The sequence below is a fragment of the Delphinapterus leucas genome, chromosome 7, assembly GCF_059928025.1.
Source record: "Delphinapterus leucas isolate spDelLeu-1000000601 "Yukka" chromosome 7, BTC_Dleu_Yukka2, whole genome shotgun sequence".
Lineage (NCBI taxonomy): Eukaryota > Metazoa > Chordata > Mammalia > Artiodactyla > Monodontidae > Delphinapterus > Delphinapterus leucas.
In genome coordinates, this window is record NC_143135.1 from 90,236,865 (window position 1) to 90,257,658 (window position 20,794).

General features: G+C 45.9%; 1 protein-coding gene across 4 annotated transcripts in view; it reads left to right on the forward strand.

The window, feature by feature from the left end:
* Positions 1-3,428: 3,428 nt before the first annotated feature.
* The window catches only part of NCAM1 (neural cell adhesion molecule 1), a 52,908-nt gene continuing 35,542 nt past the window's right edge, over positions 3,429-20,794 (forward strand). For 3 of the 4 annotated variants that reach the window (XM_022559049.2, XM_022559042.2, XM_022559054.3), the window contains exons 1-6: positions 3,429-3,903; positions 14,041-14,191; positions 14,500-14,684; positions 15,036-15,132; positions 15,441-15,611; positions 17,239-17,370. In XM_022559049.2, coding sequence (XP_022414757.2) covers positions 3,727-3,903; positions 14,041-14,191; positions 14,500-14,684; positions 15,036-15,132; positions 15,441-15,611; positions 17,239-17,370 — 913 coding nt within the window. In that variant the 5' untranslated portion in view covers positions 3,429-3,726. Of the gene's footprint in view, positions 3,904-14,040; positions 14,192-14,499; positions 14,685-15,035; positions 15,133-15,440; positions 15,612-17,238; positions 17,371-18,713; positions 18,729-20,794 lie in introns of all 4 variants that reach the window. The other variant, XM_089915541.1, reaches the window with a different exon arrangement.

Below are 20,794 nucleotides of genomic sequence, written 5' to 3' on the forward strand. Positions count from 1 at the left end.
AGCCCCTTTTTCCCTCTCCTTTGCCTTCTGCCTTGCCATCGGGAACCAGCATTTGGGGAGAAATGGGGTAGGTTCCCCAGAAGCAGCAGAGTTCAGAGGAGGAAAGAAGCCTGTAGCTTAGATAGTAAAGAAGTTCTCAGAACTGTGGCTTCAAGAAGGGCTCGCAATTAGTGTGTAAGGGACATATCTAAATTAGGGACTATCGTAATTATCCTAAGTAATACCAATTTTTCCTAAGAAAGGGACGTGTTCTAGCATGCAGTGCCCTAGTTATCAGCCAGAAGCTCTTTTTACTAAGCGCATCCTCCCTTCCTTTAAACTTGGCAGTGAATTTCCATTGCTCGCCTCCCCTGGGTCCTGCTGAAGAAGTATTTTTGTCTCCACAGATTCTTATTATGCTCGTACGAATGCTCTTGAGGCCTCATGGTACTGTGGTCTGAGGCAAGTTCACCAGTGGGCAGAAGCTTTGCTTAGCTGACCCCTTAGGACCAAAGCAGCCCTTGTGAGTTACAGCAAAGGACAAACAGACTCCGGAACGAAGGGGTACCCTGTCATGCCCAACACCTCAGTGCAGGGAAGCAGGGGCCCTGGAGCCCTCCTTGGCCTTGCAGGACCCTGGATTGGAGTTAGAGTACACAAGTCTGGCCCTCAGTGGCCGGGTGCAGAGCCATGGATGTGCTGGATGGAGAGAGCAAGCATGCTTAGAAAACTCACAAAGACAGCTGTGCTCACAGGAGGGTCCGTGGGGAGAGGTGCAATGGAACATTCTAAGGCATTAAGTCCCATGGCGGCAGGTAGAGAACAAAACAGGGATCCAAAGTCACAAGGGCCGAGAACGGAGGTTCTTTAAGATGGTGCACATACCATCCACAGATGAAACCTGGAGAGATTCTTCTAGATGCTGGTGTTCAGAAGGAAGGAAGCTTTCTTTAGCAGGATGACCCCACATCTGTCCCTGTCTGCTCAGTGAAGCCCATCGTCCCAGAGTCATTATTCAGAGCATGCCTTTAACTCTCCAGAATGCCCCAGTCTGGACAATAAATGGTATTGCTATCCTATTTCCAAGGCAGCATTCTAAGCCTTCAGTTAGCTCCAACAATAGCATTGCTTCTGAAGTGCAGAAAGGAATAAGTTACCAGCGAGAAGCTTGCCTTCCTTCCAACAGCCTCTGTAGCCCATACAAAATTAGCCATTGTTGATCATGTTTTTAACAAGAATATATTTTGCCTTGTTCAAAGACTTACACAGTGTAGCCTTTATAACCATCTGGGAAATGGAGTCACCAAGACCAGATATTATTAATAGATGTTAACTGGCCCTTGTCTGTCTTCTGCTAACCTTTTGCTGCCAGGACAAAGCACTGTGGAGTGGGACAAGGTCAGCAAACACTGTCTGGATCACAATGTCCATGTAGGTTCCAAGAGGCCAGAAAGTCAGCCTTCCTGTGGCTGCCTCCAGACCCCAGACCAACTGTCAGTTCAGTGAATTCATTTGTTTGGCTGATTTTTTAACTTTTCAATCTGTGATTTTAACAGTAGAGAAATGCAACTTTTATTTTGCCTCTCTAAAACCTTCTGTTCAACACACTTAACACTTACTCCGTCCAATATGAGTTATAACCTCCTTGAAAGTTCTATTCATCAAGACAGACACAGAACCTTCCTGTGGGAAAACCTCACTCATGTGGGCTCCATCAGTTCAAATTTGTAATCATTTGACCACATTGGATTGAGATGTGCCTGGGTGCTAGCCATCAAAAAGGATTTGCTATTCTAGGTACCTCGTGTAAGTGGAATCACATAGAGTCAGAAAGTACGTTGGTAGATGCCAGGGGCTGGGGGGTAGGGGGTATGGAGGGGGAATAGGGAGTTAGTGTTTAATGACAGAGTCTCAGTTTAGAAAAGTGAAAAATCTGGGAGATGGATAACTGAGAGTTGTACAACAATGTGAATGTACTTAGTGCCACTGAACTGTATAGTTAAAATAGTATGCTTTATATTATGTGACTTTTACCACAATAAAATACATTTAAAAAAAAAAAATTTGCGGAGATTTCCCTGGTGGTCCAGTGGTCAATAATCCGCCTTCCAGTGCAGGGTACGCGGGTGCGATCCATGGTTGGGGAACTAAGATCCTACATGCCGCGGGGAAACTAAGCCGCGCACCACAACTACTGAGCCCGCCAGCGCTCTGGAGCCTGAGCACCACCAACTAGAGAAGCCCACGCACCTCAGCGAAGACCCAGCACAGCCCCCCAAAATTAATTAATTAATTATTTATTTTTTAAGAAAGGATTTGCTATCAGCAGGCCATTAGTACAGATTAACTGTAGGAGAATATTTGCGCTAAATGAGTCAACTTATATAGAAGCAAATATTTGCTACAGAAAAGGCACAGCTCCATCATTGGTCTCTGTTTATTAAAACACAATTGAGGCCTCAACTTGGAGGATATATAATAGGCAGTAGTTTTAATAGTCTTCTTGGAGTTACTGTATGAATTTGAATATAAGGAAATGTAATTCTTTCAAAAGTTATCCATAATTCTGATTTATTTATTGTTTGTTTGTTTATCTAGCCTGGCCTTCTTCTCTATTAGTGAAATAAGTTATATTTGTGCAGTGTTATCTTTTCTCTTCGATGGATTTCAGAGTATAGTGATTTCAGAGGATAATTGTTTTAAATTGGGAAAATTCAATTTTCTCTAATGTTTTTACATTTAAACTCAGCTTTCGAATGCTTGTGCTTTCTTGCATTACCCCAAACATTTGGGAAATGAGCTCATCTCAACTCATCTTATTCCCAAGCCCCAGCCCACTCCCCAGCCCCCAGTGAGTCACCCACCACGTTTCCTTGAGTTAATGCTAACACAACCCTCCTAGGTATTAAGAATCTCAGAGTCATTTGGACTTCTAATTTCTTCTTTGGATTCTTCCCATCTCTACTTGCCCTCTGTTCGCTTCCACTTCCTGTAAAGCCCTCCTTCAGCATCTCTCTTGAAGCTGCCTTTTCTCCTCCATTCCCCCCACCCACCCCCGAGAGGACGTTCAGGATTGTATTACGTCACATCTGGGGCAATGCCAGGGCTTCCAGGTTGGTTTTCCCACCTTCAGGTTTTCTCCATCTTCAATTTTGCCTAGATTAACCTTCCTTTAATACAAATGAGCATTTCATTCCTCTGACTAAACACTGTCTGTGGGTCTCCACCAGGCAGGGGATAAAATTCAAGCCAGAGTTGTAACCGGGCCATCAAGATGCTCTCTGCCTGGGTCCAGCACTGTCTCCCACTGCTTTGAGGCACAGACACGCAGACCCTGACGCTCTGCTCTCTTCCCCACCCTCTCTCCACACATTCTTGCTTCTTTGCTTTCATTCACGTGCCTTTCTACACTTGGAATGACTCCGTGTCCACCCAAAGTTCCACGTACTGAAAATCTCACAACCCAGCCCCAAAGACGGCCCCAAAACTCTCTCCTCATGAAGACTCAGCCAGAGGAGAGCTCTTCCTCTGCTCAGGCCTCCTGCACCGCCACCCTCCACACTCTCCCCATACGGGACGTTGTTATTACTGTCACTTTGGTGTCGTCATATGCCTGCTCCATTGTAAGCTTCTGGGGGGGTTCAGCTCGTTAACTCATACAACACCTAGAATAGGGCCTTATGGTTAATAAGTTGATAACCTTTGTTGAATGGTGCCTTTATAATTCAAACCTGGAAAGCTAAAAATATGTCAAACTCATGGAAGTGTTCTGTCTTTTCAGCAAAACCCAAAATCACCTACGTAGAGAACCAGACTGCCATGGAACTAGAGGAACAGGTCACACTTACCTGTGAAGCCTCAGGAGACCCCATTCCCTCAATCACCTGGAGAACATCCACCCGAAACATCAGCAGCGAAGAAAAGGTATAATGTCGCCCAAGAGTTTCAGGGCCATGGAATGCAGACTCTACGTGGATTGAGTCTGCCCCGTGCCCAGTCCTCTTTGGTGAACCAGAAAATGGGATGTGGTCACTGGAGGCTGCAGCCAGGTCCTATGGCCCCCCTCCTCCAGCCTGCCCTGGCTGTGGCCTTCTCAGCATCCCCTTGAGATGGAAGGGGCACAATTCCTTGCATGGATTTGCAGGGGTGTGATGGTAGTGGGTATGGTTAGGTTAGACGTTGCAAGGAGGAAGGGGATAGTGATTTTCAAACCAAGGTTATGGAGCTGGGAGGAACAAGGGAAGTGAAGGTCCCAGTGCACTGGGTGATATTAGCATCATCTCAGGAGCACCCAGGGAAACGTGTCCCGGAACTAATAGGGATCATGATGAGCCCATTAATTCTTCTCCTTGTGATGTGTATGTTCATGCTGTACATGCACTGTATGCACAGAAGCTTGGTTGCCTTTGTGTCTGCCTGTATTCTCGGCCACACTTGCATATCATTTTGTTCTAAAGGCAAAAATAATTAGCAGTTTCTACGTGATGATGACTACACCGGGTTCTACAATATATTCTCTGAGATGAAGAACATTATAGCAACCTTCCTGGCAAGTTTAAATGACGGGGAAGATTTAGCTTTCAGGCACATGGATTTATAGGCCACTGGAAAGCTGTCTTTATTATTAACAGTCTATAAAAATTGAGGTAACCCCACATCAGGCAGCCTTTTGCTACTGAGTGGGCCAAAAGACAGGGGGAGGAAGAAGCTTGGTTTTAAAGCAACCTAAACCTCCTTATGGCACTTCTCCAATATCGTCTCATATATCCTGTAGTAATGGGCTTCATTTTAATTGGCCAGAGCTTTGTCACCTATTCAAGGAGTAATGGCCTTAGCCTTAAAGAACGTTTATAATGGATTGCCGATTGACTAGAATGTCACAAAAGATAGATCTTCACTCTTCTGCCTGCCTAAAGGAAATCCCTAGAGAGGGTAGACTTAAAGCTAAAAAGGGATAGCGTGAAATTTCAGAGCCAAATTTGGGATTTGCATTTGAAGAACTGATTTCTCTCCTACTAATAGAAAACAAAACTAAATCAAGAGGAACAGAAATTGCTGTTCCAAAAAAACCCATTAATTTTTGCAAGTTTTACCTCCAGAGTTCAATTCAACTTAACAAAAACTCAGCCGAGGAACTGCTAAGTATTTTTGAAACTTGCATATGCTGTTTGATATTGTGAAAATCAACTGAATTAAGTAATGTAGAGTTTACTTGGATACTTTATCAACATTGGAATTAAACCCTCAGCTCAGATTTTAGCTCCCATCGTGTGTGTTACGTGGATTGAATGTACATTTCAAGGCTTAAACCACAGGGCTGCCACTTGGCAGATTTTTCTACATCAGGCTTGAGAGTAGATTTGTCCAGAATGACCCAGTGTATATCTTTGATCTAGAGGGAAGGACAGAAATAACATCTACCCCAGATGAATGATGGTTTTAAATTCTATATCTTTCCTAGGAGTAGCTCAACGGTCAAGCTAGACCAGAAGAGTTATTAAGATTTGTGCCTACCTCAGGTCCTTTAATATCTGGCTTGTATCTGTGAATTCATTTTTATAGAATGAGAACAAAAAACCAGGCATTAATACACACTCATACTTCCTAAATATTAAAACCAAAGGTGTCTAGCAGAGACCATCTCAAGCCAAGTAGGCTTTGCATAGTTCAATTATCAGTATAGATCATTAGTCTCAATCTGAGATAATTATTTAAGCCCAGCCACATAGGTTGTGTTGCACTTTCTTTTACTGTGGACCGCCTTCAAGTGACATTACTGCAACAGGAATGAATCAGTGTTAGAACAAGCATTCCAGATTGGCCAGTGATGTGACCCCAGATCAGCATATTTGCCTAAACGAAATGCTGTATAGAAAAATTGCTATTTCTACTCATTACATATTGACATCAAAGAGGCATGATAGTCATATTATACTGGGGGGTGGCTAAAAATTAAGGAAACAGAGATGGCCTATTCGTGAGCCAGGTGGTCTCCAGATAGTAAATTTCACTTTTACTTTGACAGCTGGTCCTCGTTTTCTCCTCCAGCTGAAGTTGCATTATACATATTGATAATTAGGTATCAAGATTATTAGAGTCACAGAATTATAGGAGGGCAAGAAAACGGTTTTCTTTTGAAAGTCAAGATGACGCGCTGAGCAGTAAGAATAGCCAATTGTTTCTCCTGAGAAAGGAAAGAAGCCTCCTGAGAAAGTAGATCACATAACCTGCCAGAATCATAGAAGGTTGGAAGGAAGGGTCCTTTGGAGGTTATCTAGTCTCACTGCCAAAAAGTCACTCAGCCCCTGCTTGAAGGGTGACAATGTCAGTTCTTTGCAGTCAGGTGGCCAACACTGATGGTCAAGAGGCCCTGCTTCGTTGCCCCTGCCACTTCTCAGCCTTCCAGCCCCTACAACTCAGTCCTTTGTGTGAGAGCCATTAACTAGCTCTCCAGTTTTCCTTTAGTCAGCCTTCTGCCCTGTAACACATCCAGTTATTTTCACTGCTGCTCTTATCTTACGGTTTCCACACCCTTCACCTTTCTAGTCGCCCTGTACTAGAGAGCTTCACTTCCCTAGTGTCCCCTATAACTTTGTGGTGCCCAGTATAGCTAATGCAGACTTCCTGGCTCATTGCTCCCTTGATCTGGACACTGAAATGCTGTCAACATCACGTTAACCCTTTAGCAGTTTCCTCGTTCTGTTGTCTCCTGTTGAACTGCATTTAAGCCGCATATCCCCTGTCCTGTCCTGCCCTTATGCAATTGATTGCTTAACCAATAATGTAGAATTTTATATTTATTTCTATTAAAAATTGTTTTGTTTGTTGCAACCCAGTATTTCTCAGTGGGGGTCACAAATGACAGTTTGGGAAGACTCTTTCTTCACTGGGACTGTCCTGTGCATTGCAAGATATTTAACATCCCTAGTCCCTTCCCTTTAAATGTTAGTAACCAACTCTAATCATTGTCATTACCAAAAGCGTCACATACAGAAACACTCCTTGGCTTGAGAACGACTATTTTAGTCCATCTTTCTGACCAGTCAGGATTGGCTTTCATCAGAACTGTCCTTAGAGTTCTTTGGGTCCAGGGCCTTTCAACCAGTGTAGGTCCCCCCTGTTTTATCTATGTTTGTTCAAAGTAATGGGGCATAGCAGTCGATGGTGACCCCAGTTCTAAGCATAAGACCCAAGGGCAGGCAATTCAGCCTTCCCCATGCAACTGCCATCTAGCATCTCTATTAGCTGTTGCTTCCAACCTGGTATGAACGCTTATTTGAAATATCTTTGTCCAAGTCACTGATAAAAATGTTGACTGGAACATGGTCAAGTACAGAGCCCTTAGAATGCCACCGGCGCTTCCCTGGGGTGAGTGGCTCAGAAGGTGGAGCACATAATGCCTTGGTGCTCTCATGATTCTGATGACTTTCATGGAAGGCTCAATGCTCCCTTTAATAAAGTTGGTGACACCAAAAGCTGATTAAAGCAGCTTGGTCTTTTGCTTCACTGCTTAGTTGAATCTAGTGTTAATCCTTTTTAGGAGGAGAGGGGAGAAAAGGCTTTCATTCATAGGCTTGTGGTGACTTTCTAATGGAATACGGGTGTTCTTCATGTAAAAAAGAAGGGAAGAAAAGCAAAAACCAGTACACTGAGCCCAAAAGTCACACTCTGTCTTTAACCATGTCTCTAGATTTAGTCTAGTCACTCATTTAAGATTGATTATAATCAATCCGTTCGGCTTCAGCTAGTTGAGTTGGGTTCACTCAACAAATGATAATAGCTAGCTAAGTTTGGGTCACTAAGATCATTAGAGGAGATCATCTGTCTGAAAGTTAATCCATTTCTCAGTGGTCACTAGTCTGTTGACAAAAAAAATTTGAATATCGTAATGGGTCAGTTTGATCGATGTGTATGGAGGTCATTGTGGTAACTGCTGATACAAAGCAAGTTTGTGCATCCACATCATTTTATTACCCATCCTATCGAGGCTCATGTTTTAAATTGCCACAGTGAGTGGCGCCAAATTCCAGGTACCATTTACATATCGAGTGAGAGCCCTGGATGGTAATTTATATACTCTCTCCCTGGCAGAACAAGTCCAGTGGGTGCTCATTTGAACATACCAGTGCCTTTGAAGAGTCTGGGAAAGAAAGGCTTGTGAAGCCTTAATGTCTAAGGAGAAGGAGAGGAGCAAAGAGTTGAGATCAGAAGGGATAGAAATAAGTGAAAGGCGTTTCATGAACCTTGAATTCTGAGTAAACAGAGTATCCTACAAAACAGAGAAACCTTTTGAAATTCTGAATTCCCTAGAAACCGAAGTTTCTTTTCACCAGAGAGAATTCCTCATTCAGTGTAAAACAGGTGCTCACTCTTAAACGTTGGGAAAGGTGCCTGCATTGAGCAGTTTGGAGTCTAGTTTATCCAGGATGTGGGCAGAAGTATAACAGGGAATACTTAGGATAAGTGTCTATCACTTCACTTCACTTTAATTTGTATACATACTCCTACAGACTTGTGTGTAAGATCATAAAACATGCAAATATTAAAAGAAACTGGAACTAAAAGTTTTGGGAGCACTGCTGATCATATACTAGTTTAGGTTTTAAGTATGTATATTTGCATATCAGCTTGTCTTAAAGTGGGCTACATGCCTTCACCAAATGATCAGGGTCGAGATATATCCTATTATCCTACCAGGCACACAGGTCAGGCTACTATAAGCATTGTGTTACTAGCACCTACTTATTCTAAAAGCCACAAAACCACAGTAAGTTAGGAGAGACACAGGAAGAATCGTATCTGAAAAACAAACAACTCCATATGGTAGGGCCCCTGAAAGTTGTCTTGATTCATGTAGCCCTGGCATGTGACGGACAAGCTTCTAAGTGATGTGGAAACGGCAACCACATTTGACGTGTTGGCCCGCTGTTACTTTGGTGTATGCGTGTTCCTCTGTTCTCACTTTCTTCTTCATGCCAACATCATGTGACATAATTCAACATCTCCATCCTCATGTCTCACAAAAGCTCCTTGCATTTAGTGGACTCTTACTGAATGTTTGCTAACTCATTTGCATTCCCGGGATTGCATTACTGTGTCTCTGGCGTCGTTTCTATCCTTCTTCCATCTGAACATGAGGGATAATCAGGCAGTCATGCCATCTAATAAAAAGAATAATGCATGTATGATAGTTTTGACTCCCAGCGTGAAATCAGAAAAACTTTGAGCATAGTAGATTCCCCAGTGCTGGATAAATAAAAATCTTGATGTGGGTAGGAAAATACCTAAACCCCCTTTGTGAATGCCATCTTTGATGAAGACGGTGAACGCTTAATCCTGCATGTCATCTGGGCGTCCCTCTGCCTTTAAAAACCAACTGGAACGTACCATAGCACTCAGAGTTCAGTATCCTCAAAGCTTCCTGTCTTAAGGGCATACTTCTCATTCCTAATGTACCCTTCTGCTCCTTTCTTTGTTCCTTTTTTTAAATTAACATTTGATTTTTAATAGAATGCATGCAAAGAGTTACAAGATGCATGAGCACAAAATAGTATATTGGTGATAAGCTGTCCAATAAAATCCAAAGGAGGAAACCTACTCTAGAAGTATCTCTAGATTGTGTGGTTAGAACTAGCAGTGTCACCTAATATTACGAGGAATGTTCAAGATGTTTTGGAACAGGAGCAGTCTAATATATCTGCTGGTATCCATATGTACGTCTTCCAAAGATTAGGAAAGCCTTTACCTTTGAATTCTACATCTTAATGTGCGTAAGTGGGGGAAGAAAGCTGAACATAAGCTAAATCCGAAATTAAATTGGGTAGTAAACACACCGTTGAAAGTGGGCCTTGGAAAAAGTTCTGAATTAAAAAGAAGCTGCATGTGCACGGAATGCAGTGTGATACGTCAGTTCTCTAAAGCAACATGTTGTAAAATTTTACTGCTTTCTTGTTGTGTTTTATATCTTGTTCTCTACAGGCTTCGTGGACTCGACCAGAGAAGCAAGAGGTATAGCTTACCTGACCACTAGCCAGTCTGTAGTTTTGAAAGCATTACAGTTCAACTCACCATTGCAGTTTAATAACCAGACATGCTGAAACTAATCAGTAATCTAGTTAGATTAAAGAATAGGTCGATAGTGGTAGACATCACTTAGCAATAGTGTCACTTTAGGATGAGCAAACAAGCTGTGTTGGGAGTGGATGAACAAATCCTTATTATTTCCTAAAACTGGATCTTATTCTCTTGCTGGTGCTGATAAAATCACATCCAGGTAATTATACTTAGAGAAATAAATGGCCCCAACTCCCAGGCCAGGCATTTTGAAATGGTACAATTTTTTTGACTCTTACCTGGTTGATGTGGCTTTGGATCATAAAGTCGCAGAGTTAATGATCTAAAAACCCACTCAAGCCCTTACCTTTCCAGTTCAACTCATCTTGTTGCTCACTTATCTTATCATGACTGGTCTTTTGGTAAATTACCGCATCACATCTCATCTCGGAGCAATGCAAATGACATCTCTCATTGGTTTTCCCAAATTGCTAAACATATCTATGTTACTTTTATAGAGCATTAAGTTTATGAGATTAGAATGATTTGTCACAAATGGTTCTTTTTTTTTTTTTTTTTTTAAGTCAGTAGCATATTTAGCCTTTGAAATTTCTCTGACTGCTTGCTTCAGTTTGGGTAATGTGGGACTTAGTTTGAAAACTGAAGCTAAATATAAATCTTTAGACTGGAATCGCTGTATCCCCAAGACCCTACTGATGATCGTGCCCGTCATTCTTGACCAGATTTGTGTAATTAAGTGACAGATAAATAAAAAACAGTATGTTTTAGATGAAGTTCAGGAATCTCATCTATAAATACTTTTTTTAAAAGTAGCCTTTTCTTCATATGGAACTTTGATATTGTGTAATACTATAAATGTAGAATATGGCAATCCTGTAGACTGTATTTTAATTGGGTAAACCCATCCTCCGGTCTTTCGGAAATGATAATTATTCAGAACACGTAACGCACGTGTTCCTGTCATAGCTATAAATATTTAATGCCGTTTAATATTTAAAAGTTGTCTGCCTGTCCCCAGGCACTGTTGCTGGTTTCTGCACCCTGCCGTCGTCAAATCTAATTCATTATAAGCTCTCTTTGTATCATTCCTTCCTCCACGTCGTAGGGACTGTAGTTAGGTGCATACCCTCGCTAAAACACTTGCCTCCTGTAAACACTCCCCCGGAGCGCTGTCACAGACTGGGTGTTTTTATTGCCCAAAAGTCATGCTCTCGTTGGGATTGGGGAAGCGAGAAAAGAAGGGTTAACTACCAGCCACTCCTGAGCCACTACCCCTCTCGTTCTGCTTGGCCTTGTGCATCTTCCCCGTCACTCAGATTTAGACGGGGCTAGAAGAGGAGCTGAGATTTATCAGGGAGCATTAAGGAGATGTTGAGAGAATTGTTATTATTAGTGGAAGTAATTGATTTACTCCCAGGAAAACAGACACCTCACTCCATTTTGCAGACGTGTCCTTATCTTAAGTTATCTCGCTCTGGACATAATTGACTTTCAAGTGAGTTCTGCCCCCTGGGGCTCAGAAGTTCCGTTCCCTCCTATTTGTCTCAGTCAGGGATGAAGACCATGAATCCAGATGAGCTCAAAAGAAGGCTTGGGTCATGGCTGATTTCATTCTGTAAGCTCTGGAAAGCCTTAGGTCTTTTCCCTGCAAGAAGAGAGACAAAAATGTTTTGACGAGAAGAGCAATTATAACTGCCCTTCGTACGTTTTTGCAAAACCGGGTCTTCTTGCCACAGTGATCTTTTCATTCGTGCCCAGAGTTTATCTGCTTCCTCCTCGAGTCTGGACCATCAGCATGACGTGTGGTCTGGATGGCTTGGAGGTGGCACTCTCTGACTCTGTTCTGGTGCCAGAGTAAATCGTTTCAGAGGGAGATAGTCCAATCACACTGGAGTCTGTCTGCATCCCCTCGGAGGGAGAACTGGGCGCCTGGCAAATTATTCCATCATCAATCCTGTTTTGAGCCACCGCAAAATAAAATTCTCTATGGAAGGCTGCCTACTGCTCTGCTGACATCATTAAATGAGAACATTTTCCAGAGAGAAATTTAGACAAGGAGACCAGAGAGAAGGGGGGGAGAAAGTAAGGCTGTCAATGCAACCATTGCCTGAGCTTCTCTTTGACCATTTTCTAGATTATCCTGAGTAAAAACTGCTCATGCCCCCCTTTGTGGTTACTTGTTAATGTCCTTCTCTTACCTACAGGACTTTCTTTGCATCTTTTGCTGTTGTATCCTTCCTTATGGAAATGTTCTCTTGACTTCCGAAAGATTCTGATCAGTTTTCCGTGTTTGTGGTGTGGCAGCCCCAGGACAAATCCTGGGTGTGTGACAAAAAATTACAGTTCAGTCGCTGGCTGGCATCGCTGTTGGCTGAACCTGTGATCTCGCTGAGATAACCAGAAAAGCCGGGGTGAACCATGAATCCCCTCTGCCTTCATTCTGCTGTCTTGGGAGTATAGGAATGACAAGCAGGTCAGGTCAGCCCTCAGAGATACTTGCAGCGTTGACCTCACACTCCTGTTGCCACGAGTTTAGGGGATGTTTCAAGATTTTGTTTGGCGCATGACTGTAGACTTTGGAGACAAGTGCTCCACGGCTGCCTGTGTCAGCTCCCGTTCATCCCCTGGGGTGCAGCTTCTCAGCCCATCAGCTTCCCAGCTTTCCAGGCCTCGTGGAGGCCGAGAGCCGAGGCATCTGGGCATTCCTGTCAGAGAGGGGTGGCCCTCGCTGCAGTAGGAGTGATGGTTTTGCTCGGCTCTTCTGCCTCTTTGCTGGCAGCTGTGTTTCAGCTTCTGGATATGAATGTGATGGGACTCAAATGACTGAAACAGATTAGCTCTACCAGTGATGGGACTTTTTGCGGTAGATCTGAGGCTTCTGTCAAGGCCAATGGTGTCTTGCTTTTGAGCTCCCCAAACTGGCTGCCATACAATATTTCAATGCTGGGTTTTGGGCTTCCGAACCAGCAGCTAAAAAGAACCTGGAGGCAGGTGTTCTTTAGTTCTTTAAAGACCCAGCCTCATGGGATGACGGGCGATATGCAGAGCACCCACCTGTCTATCTCTATGGAATATCGCTCACTGGACTTAAAGAGTATGGCCCAGCCTACGAGGAGCTAGACTCCTTCTTCAGATTGTCAGCTTTCTTGAGGGTCTGAACTCAGACCACATGCCTAGACTCTTCCTAGGCCAGCAACCAGTTTACTTAAGAGTGTCAAGGGGGGAAACCCCTTGGAAATATTTCAGTGCCCATTGCCCAGGGCTCATATGCTTATTCCCTGTTCGACCAACTCTTGTAATTCCAGAGACGCAGGAAGACAGTTCTAGTGTCAAGGGCCAGAATATGGTGACTATAGTGTCCAGGATCCCAAATCTGCCTGGGATTCTCTGTGTCACTGTTCCGGGAGAGGGGACCCGGTTCCCCTCACTTCCAGCTCAACAGCTCCTGAGCTCCAGATTGTTGGACTTTGTTCGACGAAATTATTTTACTTTTAAGCATCCAGGAAAGTAAGGCGTCTGCAGAAATATGGATTTCTTGTATAATTTCTTTTATTCAGATTTCCCATTATGTGTGCATGCACCAAGGAACAGGCAGATGGACGGGGGGCTAGAAGGAAAGGACGGGAGTGCAGGTTTTCCCGAATCTCATGAGGCAGGACTGTTGCAGCTGCAACGCCTGCTGGCCAGACTTTGGCTTCCGTTTTAGATGTGCCAACCAAATCGTCTTGGGGGCCTGGGTTGTCCTTCACAAGCCAACCTTGGCACATAGGCTAGGCTGCTTGAGTAAACTGAGTCCCACTTTCTGTCTGGGATGCACCCAAGTTCCCATAGTGCTCTCCGGAGCCTCCTCGCAAGTCGGTACCTAAAGCGAGACTCAGACATTGGCCCAGAGAGCAGAGGGCTGTGAGGCTGGTCGCAGACAGTGATGGCCCGGTCTCCTGGCCCCGCCCAGCCCCGGGCCTGACGCTGTCCCTCCCCTCCTGGCAGACCCTGGACGGGCACATGGTGGTGCGCAGCCATGCCCGCGTGTCGTCCCTGACCCTGAAGAGCATCCAGTACACAGACGCTGGGGAGTATATCTGCACCGCCAGCAACACCATCGGCCAGGACTCCCAGTCCGTGTACCTCGAAGTGCAATGTGAGGAAAACGGTGGGAAGACGGGGCAGGGAGGGCCGTGCAGCTGCCAGGACCAGGCCCATGGTGGTTGGCCCCTGGCCATTTCAAAGCTGTGTCCCCAAGGCACCCCTTCACTCCATCCCCCGGCTTCTTACCAGTCTGCGTGTCTCCCTGTGCAGCTCATGGGAGGTGACCCCGATCTCTGCTGTCCCCCGGCACCAGCTCGGCCTCAAGGCGTGACCAGCTTCCCGCGGGGTGCCAGGAGACGGAGTGGGGGGAGGGGTCACGATCGTGGCAGTCTTCCTGAGAGCTGTTGTCCTTCTTTGCAGATGCCCCCAAGCTTCAGGGCCCTGTGGCTGTGTACACTTGGGAGGGCAACCAGGTGAACATCACCTGCGAGGTGTTTGCCTACCCCGGTGCCACAATCTCGTGGTTCCGAGACGGCCAGCTGCTGCCAAGCTCCAACTACAGCAACATCAAGATCTACAACACCCCGTCCGCCAGCTACCTGGAGGTGAGACATGGGGGCGGCGGGCAGGGTGGAGGAGGCACCGTTGGAGGATGGGCAGGCTGCTGGATACAGCTAATATCTTCTCACCTGCTTCCGTGGCACGTCCTGATCAGGGGAGCCACTGGCTGAGGAAGAAAGTGAGCCTCGGCCCTCGTTTTCTCCCCGGAGCTAGACTGGGGCCTGGGAGGCAGAGTGCGCCTCTCCCATGATCCCCTTTTCTGTTCTCTCTGGGTTAAGGCTCGGCTGTAGCTTTACTGATTCTATTCTCTACTAATTTTAGTTCAATAAATAAGGATCTGAGGTGGGGGCCATTCCGTGGGACACTCGTAACTCAAGAGCTCCTTCTTTCTAAAGGTGACCCCGGACTCTGAAAATGATTTTGGAAACTATAACTGTACCGCAGTGAACCGCATCGGACAGGAGTCTTTGGAATTCATCCTTGTCCAAGCAGGTGAGCACCCCTTATGGCTGCACCACCCTCAGCCTTGCCGGCCCTTTTTGTGACCTTCTGTGATGACAGGAGTGTGGGAAGAAGAGGGGGTGAGAGTCAGGAGGCTGGGAGCTCTGGGGGCTTTGAGGATCTGGACATGGGACACGTTGGGAAAGAATTGCATGGTGAGGTGGACCAGGGGGAGTCAGGATATAGACGACAAGATTCCCAAGAGTTGAAAGAAATGAGAGAGATGTGTTTCGTGATTGGGAGTTACGTCCTGGGCCAAATCAGGCTCACCTGAGTCTCCATATATGTCCTTTCCACAGACACCCCATCATCACCATCCATCGACCAGGTGGAGCCATATTCTAGCACAGCACAGGTGCAATTTGATGAGCCAGAGGCCACAGGCGGGGTGCCCATCCTCAAATACAAGGCTGAGTGGAGAGCAATAGACGAGGAAGTGTGGCACTCCAAGTGGTATGATGCCAAAGAAGGTAAGTTGGAGAGTGCCGGTTTACTTTAGAATGATGGCTCTGGGCACACGCTCACCCCTTGTGTTCACCAGATGCTGGCACCCTGACTGCCCATTTGGGTAGGGTGCACACCACTCCCCAATACTGAGAGAGGCCAGATGCCACCACCTGCCGTCCTGTTGATGTTCCTATGCTGCAACACCATCACCGGCCCCCCAGGCTTAGGGTGTGTTCACATCTTATGTAGAGTTGTTGGCCTTCTGCCCCCTGGTACTTCAGAACCTGGTTCTCGTGACGCTGCCAGGACAGATGAGGCCAGCTTAGCCACATGCCAAGCGGAAGCCCTGCTCAGGTGCTGAGCACAACCAGAGGAGTCCAGTCCGCCCCTGCTCTGCATATTTGAGTTCCATGTGCTTCAGGTTCTCTGCTCTCGCCCATCCAGTCCTGCTTGGGTCTATTCAGGGACTGCCCTGTAATTAACCAAATGATCAGAGCCAACAAGACAGGTCTGCTCTTACGTCAATCCTATGATATATTTCCAAACCACAGATTTGAAAAATAACCCTTGGGTGACTGCAATTTGAAGTCTCTGAGCTCGGATCATGTTTCCCTGAGGACTGAATATATTTATGTCTGACTCTCCCTTTGGGGTTTAATTGGAATAACTCAGTGAAGTAGGTTTTGTTTCTGTAGACATTTTTAATCCTGGAAATAAGGGTAGAATTGGGAATAGGCTAGGACACGGTGTCATAGCACTTCAGAGACATCTTCTAACCCAGTTTTACAGAGCATTCATCCTGCCAGGAAGCTCCTGTCACTCCTTCAGCTTTTGGGAGGGCTTGGAGGACTTTCTGGGTAATCAGGATTAGAGCTAGAAGGAAATGATCCTTTACCTCCCTGACTCCCCCCCGAAACCTCGTACCAAATCTGTGGCTTTTTTTTTTTTTTTCTAGTTAACTTTTTTATTGTGGTAAAATATATTTAACATAAAATGTATTATTTTAACCATTTTTAAGTGTACAGTTCGGTGGCATTAAATACATTTACGTTGTTGTGCAACCATCACCACTGTCCATCTCCAGAACTTTTTCATCTTCCTAAACTCAATACCCATTAAAGAATAACTCCCTATTCCCTCCTTCCCCCAGCCCCTGGCAACCACCATCCTACTTTCTATATAGTTGACTAGTAATAGTCTCTGTATAGTTGACCCTTCTAGGTACTTCATATAAGTGGAATAATACAACACGTGTCCTTTTATGTCTGGCTTATTTCACTTAGCATAATGTCCTCAAGGTTCATCCATGTAGTGTGTGTCAGAACGTCATTCCTTTTTAAAGCTAGATAATATTCCATGGTATGTATCGACCACATTCTGTTTATCCATTCATCTGTCAGCAGACACTTGGGTTGTTTCCACATTTTGGCTATTGTGAACAATGCTGCTGTGGACATGAGCGTACAAATATCTATTCCAGTCCCTGCTTTCAGTTCTTTTGCACATATATCCACAAGTGGAATTGCTGGATCAAATGATAATGCTATGTTTCATTTTGAGGAGACCTGCCCTGCTGTTTTCCATAGCAGCTACACCACTTCACCAACAGCCTTTTCCTCCTTTGTGACCCTTTCCATATTTTCATGACAGCCAGCGTGGAGGGCATCGTCACTATCGTGGGCCTAAAGCCCGAGACAATGTATGCGGTCCGGCTGGCGGCCCTCAATGGCAAGGGTCTGGGCGAGATCAGCGCAGCCTCCGAGTTCAAGACGCAGCCAGTCCGTAAGTAAAGCCAGCTGCCCAGCCTCTTCCCCTGGGGGGCAGGGGGGGCCATGAGTGGGCCCATCCACTGTTCAGATGACAGCTTTTTGTCTTTCAGACCCCTCTGCTCACGGTGGTCCCATCTCCTAGTTCTGTCGCCCTCGGTGATGGCTGATACCCAGTCCCTTTGTCCTCACTTTCTTTTTTTTTTTTTTTTTGCGGTACGCGGGCCCCTCACTGTTGTGGCCTCTCCCGTTGTGGAGCACAGGCTCCGGACGCGCAGGCTCAGAGGCCATGGCTCACGGGCCCAGCCGCTCCGCGGCATGTGGGATCCTCCCGGACCGGGGCATGAACCCGCGTCCCCTGCATCGGCAGGCAGACTCTCAACCACTGTGCCACCAGGGAAGCCCCTGTCCTCACTTTCTTGAAGGGCTTGGTGACACCATCATAGCAGCTGGTCCAGCTTGGTAGAATAACAGCCAGGGAGGAAAACCACTAACACGTGTTCTTAAAGACAATAGGAAGGATCACGGCTGCGTGGTAGGGAGGGATTTGGGTAGATTTGCTTTTTGTCACCAGGGCCCTAAGCACCCGGTGACCTGAAGGAAGACAGTAAAGGCAGTGACAGTTGACGTAATTAGTTGTGGGATTTTTGATGCAGCAGAGATACTCAGTTATAGGAAAACGGAGCCTGCTGTAGAGTGAATGAGCAGCAGCAAAACCCCAACAAGGCCAATGGGAAAAACGTGGCCTCTGACGTTCCTGCCTCTCCTCCCTTCCCACACCCAGAGCACAGTCGGGGTCTCCCTGGTCAAGGCCTCTTTCAGGAGTCGCTTCTTCCTGATCCCATTCAGGGTTGCAGCTCTGTTTGTCTCCATCACTCCCTGTTTCCTTAAACCAGGCATGCCGTACTTTTCCCTCCCTTCCCGCACATAGCCAGGCTCTGGGTGAGCCCTGGTCTAGTCCTATCCCTCCACAGACTGGAGTTCCTGCCCTGGGAGAATGGTGAGTCCATCCGGGTGAAGAAGGTGCTGTAGCAGACTCCCTCAGTGGTCACAGAGCTCCCTGGGCCCTCTCTATGACTCCTGGGATTAAAAAGCACGCGGGGGAATCCTTTGCTTTCTTCTCTCTGAAGCCGGGGGCCTGGGAAGTGATCCCCTTACCTCTTCCCAGAAGTAGAAAACCTGTCTCATCTTCCTCATACAGGAATTGCTTCTTTCTGGATTTGAAGTAATTTGATAATTTGAGTTTCCAGCTCCGTGTGTTCTGCGGATCCTATTCATTTCTTTTACATCTTATTTTTTTTTCTTGGGTCTGTCTCTTGTCTTTTCTTTTCGTCTGTGTTCCATCCATGGGATATGCAGATAGCCCTCTTCCACGTAAGTGCCTCTTCATACCTCATTACCTGTTTCTATAGCGTTAACATCTGCTAGTTCTAGTTTTTAATTTAGTTCTGGTCCCTTTTGTCCCCTAGAGGCTGAAGTAGATGATATCGTCCGGGCCCTAACCACACTGACCTTAGTCTAGCTGTGCTCTTGTTAATGTCCGTAGGTTACTCCAAGAGGCTAACACTCGTCCTGTTTTAGAGCATGCAATTTTTGTGTCTTTTGAAATTGTGTTTATTTATTAATTTCTGTGTGTGACGATTACCCTGTGGCAACATTTTGCTGAGCCAAGCTTGGCGGAGGTGTGCAGAGGGTCTCTGAATAACAGGCTATAGCCCCATCTCACCTTTAGCCAGGTTGCCAGAAAAGTGACCGCAGCCTCGCCAGGCCTCTGTTCAAAATCCCTTCATGGGCACAAGAACCCGGAAGGATGTTCACATTTGCTTTTAGGAGGTGAAAGAGCTGAGCTCACTGCCTCTCCCTTTTCTGTCTGGCAGGATGGTAGCTGGAAGGTTCTAGGGAGAAGGGGTAGGGGAACCTCGTGTAGCAGCAGCTGCGGTTGTAAAGTGCAGCATGAACTTGGGTTCAAATCACAGGTACATGCATCCTGCAGGGGAGTTAAACCCCCAGTTCTGGTCAACTCTGTTCTCTAGCAGTAGGTTACTTGCAACGTGGATTTCCATGTTTGGGAAAACTGACCAGCTACTTAGTAGCTCTACTGCCAAGAATGCAGAAAGAGGGTGATTCTCCCCAGGAAGGACACCCTAATCGTGTAAGCTATAAATAGTGGATCTGGGAGCAGGGGTAACAGGAAGCACACCTGCTGCTCCGGGAACAGAACTGTGGTCTGGTCTCAGCCTGCATAGATGCCCCCCAAACTTTGCGTCCACTGAGGCTCAGCTTCTTCCCAGGCTGAGCTCAGAATGGTGGAGGGAAGTCTTAAGCTGCACACTCTTTTCATAAAAAGCTCCTGGCTCCTGAAAGGCACTCAGGGAAGCTTATCTTTTGGAAATTTATTCAGAAATACTGCAGCAACAGCAGAAACTAAGTAGCTCAGTGTAGGCGTTCTGAGATTTCGAGCAAGTGCTAAATCTACTCTCTCAGCAGAGTTGGTTCCTGAATGGACCGGTTCTGGAAGGATTCGGAATCGTGTGTTGGGTGGAGCTGACGGCTAGGACTGACGGCTGTGTGCTCTGGGCTGGCAGCTCAGCTCTGCCCTGAGTGCATTCAGAAGGCACGAGGGCACCTTCCTCCTGGATCTTTACCTGGTCTTCGGGTGTCCTCTCCTCTAGATTTAGCAGTGAACGAAGGCCGGCTTAGTTATATGACGGAGAGGAAGGCTAGGGTCAGGCCTCCTTCTGAGTGTCTAACCAGTAACGGGGTTTTGAGTACTGAATCGGAGGAACTGGGTCTTGAAATTCAAAGGTCATAAGCGGTTTTCATTCACTGCCAGCCCAGCCTTTGTTAGGGTGAGAATTTTTTGTTTGTTTTAAAAGCCAGCATTTAATTTTTTTTAGAAAAGGAGACCTCTAGATTTTATTGTTTGTTGTCTGCCAGTATGAAGATGGATAATTAACCAAGATTCCAAGAAGTCCTTTGGAAAATGGTGGGGTCGGTTCTCTATTCCAAGTCAGTCGTGAGTGATACAGCAGCAGGCATTGCTAGTGTCATGAAAGGTCAGTTTTCTCAATCACCTAATAAGGGTATGGCTTAAAGAACTAAAAGGCAAACTTCTTTTAGATAAAGAGAATGTGGCACAGTTTTAGAGTTGAACGTGCCGTTTTCAAGGGCCTGAGCGGAGTAAGAGAATACTATGCTCTCACTGAAGTTGGTTTTTATGGACTTTCCTTGCACCCTCATGGCCTTCCTAGAGTTGCTGAAGTGAGGATGTTTGCCCAAGGGGTATCCTGTCGTGCCTAGAGCCATCCTGAGAAAAGGTTACAGTTGGAAGGAAGATGCCAACGTTTGCCACTGCCAGCACAAACCCCAGTTATTGCTGCTAGAAAATGAGGATAAGTTTTAGGAAGGACCTTCTCTGGGTTCTCACTCCCATTCCTTGA